We start from the raw sequence: 12,848 nt of genomic DNA on the forward strand, positions 1-12,848 counted from the left end.
CAACAAGGGTGTTGCAGATTAAACATGGCTGGGTCTTTCAGCATGACAACGACCCCAAACACACTGCCCGGGTAACGTAGGAGTGGCTTCGTAAGTAGTCTCCAGATCTCAACACCATAAAAAATCTCTGAAGGGAGTTGAAAGTCTGTGTTGCCCAGCAACAGCCCCAAAACATCACTGCTCCAGAGTAAATGGCTTCCCATCAAAAAAATTTTTGAAATAGAATGACTAATATTTAGAAAGTACATCTGAGGTGTGCAAAATTTTAATGCAATGGGAAAAACAAATCAAAATTAGAACTACATGCTTGGTAAGATTTAAGATTTTGCAGCACGTTATTCAGAAGATGGATTTTGCAATCAACATTAAAGTTGAAAGAACTATTGGTGTACCTCAATACAAGAATAATTTCAACTCCTTAACCCTGAACTGTTATAAATTGAATCGGTTAGTTCAAAAGGGGCCCAAGTCCACAATTTTCAAAATATCGATATTGAATGTATATGGTCTTCAAGGGAAAAGCTATCTGATTATGTGCAAAAAAATCCCAAGTCTGTTTTAATATATTGACTATGCTTGACATTTAAAATGTATTAAGTGCAAAATTCCTGGACTTGGGCCCCTCTTGCATGGGTTTTGCTTTATCCCATAGATGGCAGCACTAGTTATCCAATATGGCAGCGCCCCTGTTTAATTCAAAAAGGGCCCAAGTCCAGAGACTTTAGTTTGCTCGTCTTCTGAAATGATAAAAGTGAGGTGCTTCATATTATAGCATTTGTAAGCTATAAACTGGTGCTAAATCTGGGTAAAGTATTAATCATTTGGTTTAGCCTCCCTTTAAGCTATGCAATTAAAATCATTTCCTGGAAAAACAAACCTCTTGGACTTGGGCCCCTTTTGAACTAACCGATTCAATTGTATATTTTTTAAAAGTTGTTTATGGACCACAGGATGATCTAATCAGATTAGTTCTGTTGTTTTTAGGAATAAAACATCAAAAGTTTTTTCTTTACATATAACAAACCCAAAGAAAAGGTATGGTTGGTGTTGTTTTTTAGCTCCTAAATTAGCCTGTTTGCTACAAGGTGAAAAGAGTCAGACTGATAAACCTCTTTTGTCTGCTCTCCCCAAGCTCACCTCACGTCAGCATCCTCATGCAAAGCGAGCAACAGGCACTCACGTTCCTGCCTGGCCGATCTGTGCATTGAGACACTCCCAGAGGCCTTTGCTGCCACATATAGGCGAGCACTGCTGACAGCCAGGCCCTGAATCGACGGTGACAAATGGTAGTGGACTTTTTACACCCCAGCAGCTCGTAACCCCGCCACCAACTCCAGTATGTATCCCTTAGCCCCCCCCCCCCCCCCCCCCCCCCCCCCTTTCTCCTCAATGCCTTTTCCCATCAATGACAAATGCGCAAAATGGGAGACACAGCTCATCAACACCTCCTGGCTCTTTTTGCAGAGAAAGGCAAAAGTACAAAAAAGAAAGAAATTGCTATTTCAACCTGGGTGACTGTGAGGCATCAGAAGGTAAGGTGATACAATATGAGAAGTAGCTGAAGGAAGACAGAGTAAATAATGTGATCTTATCTGTCATCAATGAATGAAAAAATCTATGACAAACCCATAAGTCCCACTCCAATCATTTTTGTTTTTTTGTAAAAGCGTTCCCAGTGGTCTTTTATTATGACTAAGCCGTTTTTAGCCAAAATAAATTTATCTACAAATTTTTTTTTTTTTCAGAGCGGCTCTACTTTATTCATCTCTGAGATATGGGCAGGATGGTGCGGAGTAAGTCTTCCCCCACTTCCCATAATCCCTAAATTTGCACTCTCTCCCTCTAGCTCACATCCCCAATTTAACATTAGCGGTGAAACAAAATGATGAGCAATATTGGAGCCATCCAGCCATACAGTTTTGAGCCAGATGCCAGGCGAAGAAAATGGATCAAGTTGTCTGCAAGTGGATGCATTGGAAAAGAGCAGAGCGGCACTTTTGTCTGCTCCTGATTCACATTTAGTTGAATACATTGAAAATTCATTTTATTCCTAATTTTCTTTTTCTATACTCTAATACGTGGGAAAAATCCCACAAGAACATGTTAAAAAAACATGATTTGCATTGAAGTGGGTCTGGTTTCAAAATTCTTGATCAAAGCTGATGCACACATTTATAATTTGACTCATATTTTGATTTTTTTTTATTAGTTGTTACTAATTGGTGAAATCCCCTCACACCTTGACAATCATCTGGTCGTGAATGCTTTATAATCCCAGGGCCCTGCATTGACCCAAAATATAACAATTTGTGGAAAAACAAGGAGGAGTTTATGTTCATATGAAATGATGAATCCAATGTGAAGTAGGACACAACTCTAAATTAACTGAGGCTTGTTCAAAAACAAACTATGAGTAATTGATGTCATGTGACAACATTCTTATGTAACTGTGATAAAAGGCAAACCTTCAGGATGAGTGAGTTGAACATAGGTAAGTCCGCCTCAATCAGCATCAATTTTTAACAGTGTTTTGCTTTCAGAAAATAAACCAGTGTGACTTGAATACATAATATACATATATGGGTTTGACTTTGTGCAGGGCGATTGTGTTTCATTAAAAATCACAACAAACAGTCCATGAGGACCATAAGGTACACCATCATCTCGTCTGTCTCTATACTAAACCTCCAAAGCATCCCTGTGGAGGGCTGGTTGTGAATTTTTGCATTTCTTCATTCCTGTACTTCAGATGGACCAAACAGTTTGTATCTTACACTTATTGTTGTGCAAATGCTTTTCAAACTGTCAAACTTTACAGATTACATGTTGTTTCTTCTATATAGGCCATCAACTTTAAAAAGCAAGAGGACCTGGCTGCATACAAGATGGCGCCCAGGCATGATTAGCCGGAACCGGAAGTCCAGTTTAACACCCCCCCCCCCCATTTTGGTTGAACTGGTGACCCTAAAAGTTGCGTTTTCTTCCCGTAAACCTTTAACACCGGCGATGTCGCTGTAAAAACCTACAATGCTCTTTGACACATGTGATCAACTGATCTGTAGAGAAAAATGCCTTTGCGCCGATATGCCACACATTACTAATATAAAATGTGTTTGTGTTTGGAAAGCCGCTTTTCTCCATGACTGAATAAAGGGATTTGTGTTGATCGGGTTAGGGGTTGATGGCTTAAGGTAGTCGAAAGCTCTGGTGTCAAACAGTTTTCCAAATCTAAACACTTTTGCTAATATCAATTTTGAAAGGAATGAAACGATTACTGTTTTTTTTGCCACGTGTTAAGCTCATCTTGCACACTAGAACTTCAGTTTGTGCTGGAGACCAACAAAAAATTCTGCTTCCAATTAAGAATGCCTGGGCGCCTCCTTGTCAGTAGCCAGGTGCCAAGCCAAACAAGGGATCCAAGACGTGTCTGCTTCAAAAGAGCTAATTTAAAAGAAAGCTACCAAATAAAAGCAGGTCAAGATGACTGCATCTATCTAACAACAAGACAAGATTTTTCCTCCATAGTCCTTGGACTGGTGTTAAAAATTGTCAACCACACAACATCAATTATTGACAAGCCTTTCAGAGAAAACTATATCCACATCTATGATCATACATTACCATTGTCACACTAAAGAACCACCAAAAAACACCAAACGGCCTTTCTACATTTCTGTTTTCTTTTACTCTCATTTTAACTTTCATTAACAACATTGTAACCCTTGTGCTATCCTAGGCACTTTAACGTTGGGAGTTGGGTCATCTAGACCCACTAGACAGTGCTCTGAACCTTTTTTCTTCAATGATTTGTGATCTTCAATGGTGTCTATGGATTACATGAAATCTTTCCACCTTTATCCACCTTTGTCATGGTAGGGAGAACACGTCAATGTAAGGGTGGGGTCATCTAAGATAGCACAAGGGTTAAATTGAAAATATATTTACATTTATTTAGACTGAAACACACATACACTCCATGTTAATCAACAAGAATGGACAAAAACAGAAAATGTCAAATAAAATGTTGCGTAACACACTCATTGCTGTTTACAGGCTTATATTGTAATGTGTAACGACGGCAGCAGGTTGACCGGATTAACCTGCCGGGAAGAAAAACATGTACAAAGCCTCTCTAAATATACTATGGATGCCCCCACCATTTCTATAAGCTGTAAGGGTGAGAGTGTCCCTCTTCTCCTTCACTCAGACTCTCCAAACGCCAATAATAGCTTTGCAGAGTCTTCGCCGTGCTCTGTAGTTTCTCTGGAAGGACATTTTCTATTAAAACCTGTTGGGAGCTACTGAACTGCATTTGTTGGAATGTATTTGACATTCAAAGATGCCAAATTACATCAATTAAAGAGAAGCTATTACTACATTTTGGACTGTCAAACACAGAGAATAATGTTATGGGAATTGTAAATCACTACTAAAAAGCAAACTGGAAGTCAATAGTAAAAAAAAACATTTGAAAAAAATAAAAACATGTCAACGTTGTAGGGATAAATATTCAAGGTTATCAACAACACGGAAGACATTGAGAATTGCTTGGACACAGATGCCTGAGAAAAAGATTGATATAGTAATGAAATAGATTAAATTACAAGTTCAAAAAATTGCCATGGCAACTGAGATCTTCATCTCTAAAAGTCAACTGTGACCATGATTTTAACAGAAAGTTCTGACCTGCAGAGAACTTGACCTCAACTTCCTGCAGCTGCAATAATAACAGATTGCATGAGATAATATCTGCACATTACAGCATAGAGATATTGCGTTGTATTGTATAGTATTATACTGTATCTACTACTGTTTACTGTAATTAGTACTGTATAGTAATACTACTACTGACACTACTAATATCTCACTAATAACAGCTTGCAGATGGACAAGGACCCTGACAATCCCTGTCTGCACATACAGCATAGAAAACTTTAGCAACTCTTTTAAACCAGAAGGTAGGCTATAAATCTGACAGCAGAGGAAGAAATACTAACCAAGGAGCCACTGTAGACTATCTACAGGACATTTAACACCGGAACCACATCTGTAACTTGGCTCAACTGTGACAAAGACATTGATTTTGAGTAGAAAATACATATACATATATATATATATATATATATATATATATATATATATATATATATATATACATATACATATATATACATATATATATATATATATATATATATATATATATACACATATATATATATATGTGTATATATATATATATATATATATATATATATATATATATATATATATATATATATACACATATATATATATATGTATATGTATTTTCTACTCATATATATATATATATATATATATATATATATATATATATATATATATATATATATATATATATGTATTTGACATTTGACCTAGGGTATGTGTATTAAGCTCTGAATAATTTTTTTCCTTTCTAATGTGGTTAAAAAATAAGGAAAAGTCACATTAAAGTCTTTTCTGAGGCATTAAACTTAGAAAATGTCTCTGCCGAGGATCCAGTTGCTGCTGTTAATCTGCCTCCTCTGCCACTGTGTCACTGGGCAGGTTCTTCCTGTTTTCTCAGCCACTTTTAAACTCCCTTTGCTCTGTTTTGTTGCCTTTTTTACGCCTTGTTTCTTCCAAAAAAGATTGGTCTTCTCTAAATGTCACCGCTGGTTGCAATCAATCATGATGCTGTAGAGGCGAAATATGAAAACAGTTTTATATAGAAGCCAAATCAGACACAATAAAACTAAAACTGAAGAGTATTTAGGGAGTTGAAAGTAAAGGTATATGCATCAGGTCAGAGTAAAGGACCATTACAGTAATACTGAATGAACATTCAGGCTATTGCTCCAGTCCGTCACATTCAAATTACATGTCCACTACCAAATAAAAGTAGCAAACTACCGTTGAAATGATTCAACTTTTCTTTATTGTGATTTCACCACAGGGTGAAATTAAATGTATGACTCTGACGCGGGGCCAGCCAATTACAGAGCAAATGTAAGAAGAAAATATCAATGTGCTAAAAAAAAGGAACTAAATACAGTTCCAAAGGACACCAGGGTTTGATTCCCAGAGGGCAAAATGAGCTTCATCCTGTGGGGGTCCATAGGATCCTTCATACTACTGCCTTGCCCTGAATTTAGACTGGTCCTTCTCACGACCATCAGTCAGTTTATATTGTGTCCGTTGCGTCTCCGGTCCACCCTCCCTGGAAATAGAACTCCCTCATAAAGCTTGCGTTGCAGTGCGGAGAGACGGATATCAGACGCAGATATGACAGAGGCAATGGAAACATTCTGACTGATTAATGAACGTTATGTTTTTTGTGTCGACGCAATGCAACGGAGAAGCATTGCAAACGGCCCATTGGAAATCAACCCTACCGATTAGCCACAAGGGGGTCCCAAGTCTGGGTCCAGCCCGGAAAAAATAAAGGGTTGCGTACTTCTGCCAAACCACCTGTGTGAATCAGTGAACGCTGATTCCCTGAAGGGATACGCTAAAGGTGAACAACATAAATGTATTAATATTAACAAAGTGTTCAAGATATGGGACTAAAAGAAACTCACCTTTGCTAATACTTAGAAAAAAGAAATATTAAAAATATGGAATGAAATGTAATAAAAATGTATATAAACATTGAATTTCAGCCAAACAAAGGGGAGGGAAGTTAATAAGCTATGTTGTCAGCTGGTGTTAATTTTCTTTTTTTTATTTTACTTGATTCACCCCAACCAGGATCAAAGGGTTACAAGTTTTGTTGCATCAACTTTATTGTTGTGTTATTGCTGGATTTACATTTACATCACACAGCTTCTCATCCCATGTCTGCAGCTGCAGACCCCACTGCCCTCACTGAAAATGCACACCGATGTTAATACCTCCTGTCCACACATAACCCCCCCCGGAGGAAGATCAAAAGCCAGCTGGACAAATCACCTTGAAGGAGGTCTGACTCTCCCACACTCAGAATCTCCTCTGTCTGGCTGGGACGTGACCCAGAAGAGGACGGGGATGGAGCTCCAGATGTTGAGGTGCCACGCTTCAGGAGGGGATCGAGGGATGAGTGAGCAAGTGAGTGACAGAGGGAGTGATGAACGCAGTGTGTATCTGGATGCTGAGGGATGAGATCTGCATGTGAGCCTCCCGTCAGCACACAGGAGCTTTACCCTGACGGACATTCTTGCAAGTCGCTTCCTCTACTTTCCCCCCCTAAACCAGATGCACCGCTGACAACTCCCAGAAGTTGAGAGGCATCTCAGTGTGAGGTTTTCTTTCCCACAGCTCGCCAGCATTAGTCTGAGGGGGTGCTTGAAGGCTGCTGAGGCTCAGTTGCTCACTTCGCTGAGCCAGTCACTCTCAAGTTACACAAAATGTAAATGTCTTATATAATCAGCCCTCTGCCTTTACATATGCATCACAAATATGGGAAGTCAGCACATGAGAGCTTTGTTGATAACTGTCAAAACAGATACAGATACAATCAATCAGTATGACTGAGCAAGCAGGATCCAAAGAAAAGTTCTCTTTAGCTGGATCTCAGTACATTGGAATATCAAAAAAGTTTAGCAATTTCTTAATTACATGCAGACTTTATTATTTTTTTGGGACTGGAGCTGTAAAGCGCTTTGGGCCCTCTAAGAAGGCAATAAAGGGCTAGATGAGTAAAAACAATTTACCATTTACGCCATTTAATGTGAAACCCTAATTTTGTGTTAAAGGATTGAATTCATCCAAGTGGGCCCTGATCCCGGACCAGGATAGATGTATTTGCAATTAAAAAAATCTTTGCGAAATTTGCCTCTGAACATAAACTAGACACTATTGTTCAGCAAAAAATGAGAATAATAATAAAAATCTAGGATTGAACCTTTAACCATCAACTTTGCTGTGTTAAAAATGACAACATTGAAATAAACTATTATTCATTCCTTATTAAGCATTTATGGCCAACACAAAGTGGCAGTAATGCAATCACACACATTAAAATAAAAATCAACTTCAGTTTCTCGGAAACTCCTACATCAAACTGCTGAGTAGCAGAGGCAGGAGGCAACAGGGACACATTTGTGGCAGCAAGTTGAGGGTTTTCCCAACTCCAGAACACGCAAACTCAGGTGCACGAGCTAAACCTCATGCCACTTTGTCTGTCCATCTTCTTTGTTCAAAGGATCAGCCTCAAATGCTCGGTCTCGAGCCTTTGTACCCACCTCTATTTGTCGTTCAGGTTCAGTGGCGTCCACAGCTCCTGTAGAAGCCTCCACTCCCACACTGTCATGAACACCACCTCTAGCCACACCCTCCAGCGGCTCCACTGGAGGGTTTGCGAGCCCTGGACCACATCCTGCTTCACCAACCGCCCACACAAAGGTTCCTTATCTCCTGTTTACAACACCTACTAGGTATATAAAAATCCCAGAGCCAGGCAAGTCAGCTTTTGTGCACTAGTTTAACTTTTCCAAACACAGAACCAAAAAGAAATTATTCAAATCAAAAGCCATCATCATGTACTCTCAAAATAAAACCTGTCAACCAAATTACACAAAAAAGCCCAACAAACAAAAAAAAAGCAAACCCCAAAGCTGTATATCATAAGACAAAGAAAACTGGCTGTCACAATAACCAATTAATCCCAGACGAGCCCCCAATTCATGCCACACCCATGTCTAGGGGCTAGTTAAAGGTTACATTTTTGGTTAAATTTTCTCATCAACCGGCTAAAAGTGACCTGCGATTTATTTACAGGAAAATAAAGCCTATCTTACAAAAAATAACCAAAATACAATGACCAAAGCCATAAGTAAAGTTCTGCTGCTGCCAGCTATGGGTTTGTGTGTGTGTGGAGAGGGTGGGGTTTGGTTACCAACAGATGATTAAAAGGCCTACCGGTAATATCATTCATCTTCTAATCCGTTTTATCCCTTTTGGGGTCACAGAGCTGCTAGAGCCTATCCTGGCCACTTGCGGGCGAAGGCAGGGGACACCCTGGACAGGTTGCCAGTCTGTCGCAGGGTCACAATCACACACTCACATTCACACCTATGGACAATTTAGATCAACCAATTAACCTATGAAGCATGTTTTTGAATGGTGGGAGGAAGCCAAAGTAACCGGAGAAAACCTACCCATGCACGGGGAGAACATGAAAACTCCACACAGAAAGGTCCCCCATTGGGGTACTGTTTCAGGTCCTTCTGCTGGGACTTGAACCAGTGGCCTTCTTGCTGTGAAGCAAGCGCGCTAACCACTGCGCCACCGTGCAGCTCCCAACATTTCGAATTTTTTTTCGTAATATACTACTAATGAGTTTTTAAGTGTATTATGATGTTCAGTTCGGATGTTTGTTTTGTGGGTGAGACAGACACACTGCTGAGCCAGACTCTAGGATGATGTCAGGAAATGGGCGGCACCCACAAGGAGAGAGAGGCGGTGCCTGAGAGATTGAGTCGTTTTAGGTCTGGGTAGGAATATGAACTGCGAAAAATAACTAATAATTCATAAAGAAATTCATTCTTTAATGTGCCAAAAGTAACATTATATATATGGCAATAGTTTATTCTGAAAGGTTTAAGCAAAGCACAAAACCGGCCCTTTAAAAGTCTCTGTGGAGGTCCTCGTCCAATCAGGTGCTCTGGACAATTCCATTTATGCACCGATCTGTAAACGAAGGTAGTGGAAAAGAAGAAAGGCAGAAAATATACCACTCCAGCAGAAAAATACACTAAAACAGAGATGGTAGAAGAGTGCAAGAGTACCAAAAAAACAATTACAATTACGGCCTCCACTGTAATACATTAGCATTTTTCTTTAAAGCCAAACAGCCACAGAAAAAGGGATAAAAGAGCTGCATGTGGCTCCGGACCCTCAGGGTACAGAGCCCTGCTGTAGACAATACACTGCCCTAAAGTCTCCACATCTTAATTCAATTTGATTTATAAAGCCCAATGTTACAACAATTGTTGTCTCAGTGGGCTTCAAACCGGTAATTGTATAATAAACACGAATCATTAAGAACAGGAAGTCATAGAATTCAATAGGTAATGGCTAAACTAAACTAAACAGACTAGGCTAAACTGGTCATCCCTGCCCTTAGACCCTCCTTCTCGGTAAGGAAACATTTACTAAAAAAAACGCATTCTAGAAAAAAAAGAAGAAACCTCAGGGGTGTCCACATGAAGGAGGGATCCTCCCCCAGGGCGGACAGGTGATGTACCAGAACTCTTAGAGAGAGACTGCTTATCTGACTCTACAACTACATGTTTAAATAGCAGATGGGCTTCATCCAGATGAGTTGGGAGACGAGACGAGCCAGAGGCAGGATCCATAGTCAAGTATGGGTGCAGTAGCATAGACGAGGTACACGGTCAGGTACAGGAGCACAGATGAACCAGAGGGGAGGTCCACAGCCAAGTACAGGTGCATGGAATGCAAGGAAACAGATGAAATGGAGTCCAAAACCTTTGTTTCAATCCTTTGCATGCTTTGTCAGCATGAACAGCATCATCCGTTTCTAAAGGAAAAGGTTGAAGGTGAGGACTTTACAATATCTGGACTGAAAGAGCCATAGCTCTGTGCTGAATGGGGCCTAACAGGCTGGGATGCAGAAGTTGACATCCATGCTGAATAGACAAGTGCTTAGGGAGAATCGGAGGAGATATTTTGGAAATGTCACGGACTGGCATTATTAGCATACACCTTGTGTTAGTCTGAATGCAGGCTGTCAGGGAGAGCACGGATAATGGGCAGGGATGGCTGCACGGCTGGAAAGGAGGAGAAAGATTTCTTCTAGTTTTCCTCAACAGTCTGCATTTGCTTGGAGCACAGACGACTTTCAACAGGGTTCCATGACTTCTGTGGCAATAAGCAAAGGAATAACCTGTACAGATGAAGGCAGATGACTTATCATCCTCAGCAGTGAGCTCAATGGAAAAAAAAGACGCCACTATTTTTACTCAGTGGAAATTCTGAATGAACCTCCGCTTTGTAGTTAAAAAAAAAAAAAAAAAGCACAGTCGTTTTACAGGAGATGACTCAGCTTTCACAAGGTGTGCGGTGAGAGCACTTCAAGGGTAAAATGACCACTGATTCCTGGCATTTTCTCCCATCGTGAATGCCCGCCACACACACAAGGGGAGGGGAGGGGGGGCGGGCGCTGCAACTCTGCCAGCTTCACAAACACAGGAATAACTGTATCTGGCTTGTTAGCAGTCTCTATGGAAATCATAGAGGTCTGCCATTTGATTCCCTCTCTGCACTCATGACACTGAACACTTCAGGGGTGATGCATATGAAGCCTTTTTTGTCCACATCCGTCTGGACAGTGAGTGGATGAGGGGGACAGTCATCCTTTGCAATGCCCTCTATGTTATTCCCACACACTAGCCAGCTGTTTTTATCCCTCTGTAGTAGTGCTACTGAAAGCATGGGGAGTGCTGCCCCCCTGTGTCTGCATGCGGCATCTGCTGGCAGTGAGGAGGACACCAATGCAGAGGTCTCCTCCAACAATGCCTTGGCTCAAATGACCCAGCCTTGTGTCTGACAACAGAGCGACTCTCATTACAGCCCATTGTGAATTCCTGCAGTAACTGTCAGAAAAATGGCACGCAGCCCACAACAGCATCACCACAGCACATTACGGTGACATTTGGGACTTGTCTTTTGGTCAATAAACTAATGCACCTGTAAGCTGGTGCCAATTGAGTAAGGGCCACTGGTTACAGTCCGACTGTCTCTATGAAAAATGTTAGTGCTGAAAGACAAAACAGAAGCAGAGAGTAATGTGGATTACATTTATTCCAAATAAAGCACAATCGTAGAAATACAGCAGTCATTTAGTGCTGGCTTTGAGGCAACCAGGAAAAAGATCCTTGTTAAATGTAGAATTACGATTAAAAAAAAAATATTAAAAGGAAAAATCGGCCACAAGTACCACTGATATAGATTTACAGCAGAAGGACTTTTAGTGTTTTAGACTCATAAGTATATACTTTACATATAAAAGAAGCACTAAAACAAGAAAACAAGGCACTTTGTCAGAAATGTTCATGAAAATATTCTCACATCTCGGTGATAAAACCATAAAGTCCCTTCATTAACATCTGCCTTTACAGAACATGCATTAGGATGCCGAACATTGTTGTGTGAAACGAGGTTTAAACAAAGACATCTTGTCGCTATGAAGATACAGACAGGAAAGTCAGGAGGAGTTGCAGGTTAAACTGAAAATGAAATGTTTATCAAACAAAAACAGATCCAAGGCAGTAAGTTTAAGGTGAAAACAAAAATTCATAACTAACACTAATGTGAGTGCCACCACCAGCTGGTCTGGGCATATTAAATGTACATTGTGGGAATTGGAGTGGAAGGAAACAATGATGTTTTAGTCCAAATGAGGTTGTTTTATGCTAATTCATACAATCTGTATTTCAATTCCCATAGTTCCTCTCATTTCTCTGCACATTGAGATGCGGGAAGATGTTACTGAATCTGTGATTCAAAAAACCTGCAGGATTTTTTTCTATTGCTTAGCATAATAATATCCTCAGACGTCCAATTATCGCCTTTGCCATGTTGTATCCCTTAAAAGAACAATGTAAAGTTAAAAAAAAAAAACAGCAAACATGGGCTGTTTGAGTATGCTGTGCAGTGATGCACACTCCCCCTCCCCCTCCCCTGTCTGCTTTTTTTAATACGGCCCTTCCTTTAAACTTCGATATAGGCAGCAAGTAAACACCATTCCAACGATCTGGGAATTAAAGGCAAGGAGAGACAAACATGAGTTATTACATCTGTTATACTTCTGTGTATATGTCATATTTGAAGAGTTGTGTTCT

At 40.1% G+C, this 12,848-nt stretch overlaps 1 protein-coding gene across 1 annotated transcript in view; it reads right to left on the reverse strand.

The window, feature by feature from the left end:
* Window positions 1-11,790: 11,790 nt before the first annotated feature.
* LOC101161865 (CD151 antigen) overlaps window positions 11,791-12,848 on the reverse strand; it is a 29,681-nt gene continuing 28,623 nt past the window's right edge. The window contains exon 8 of the mRNA XM_023952675.2: window positions 11,791-12,760. Within this exon, the coding sequence (XP_023808443.1) occupies window positions 12,701-12,760 (60 nt within the window). The 3' untranslated portion in view covers window positions 11,791-12,700. The remainder of the gene's footprint in view (window positions 12,761-12,848) is intronic.

Source organism: Oryzias latipes, chromosome 3, assembly GCF_053564925.1.
Source record: "Oryzias latipes strain Hd-rR chromosome 3, Olatipes_Hd-rR_3.1".
NCBI classification, from domain to species: domain Eukaryota; kingdom Metazoa; phylum Chordata; class Actinopteri; order Beloniformes; family Adrianichthyidae; genus Oryzias; species Oryzias latipes.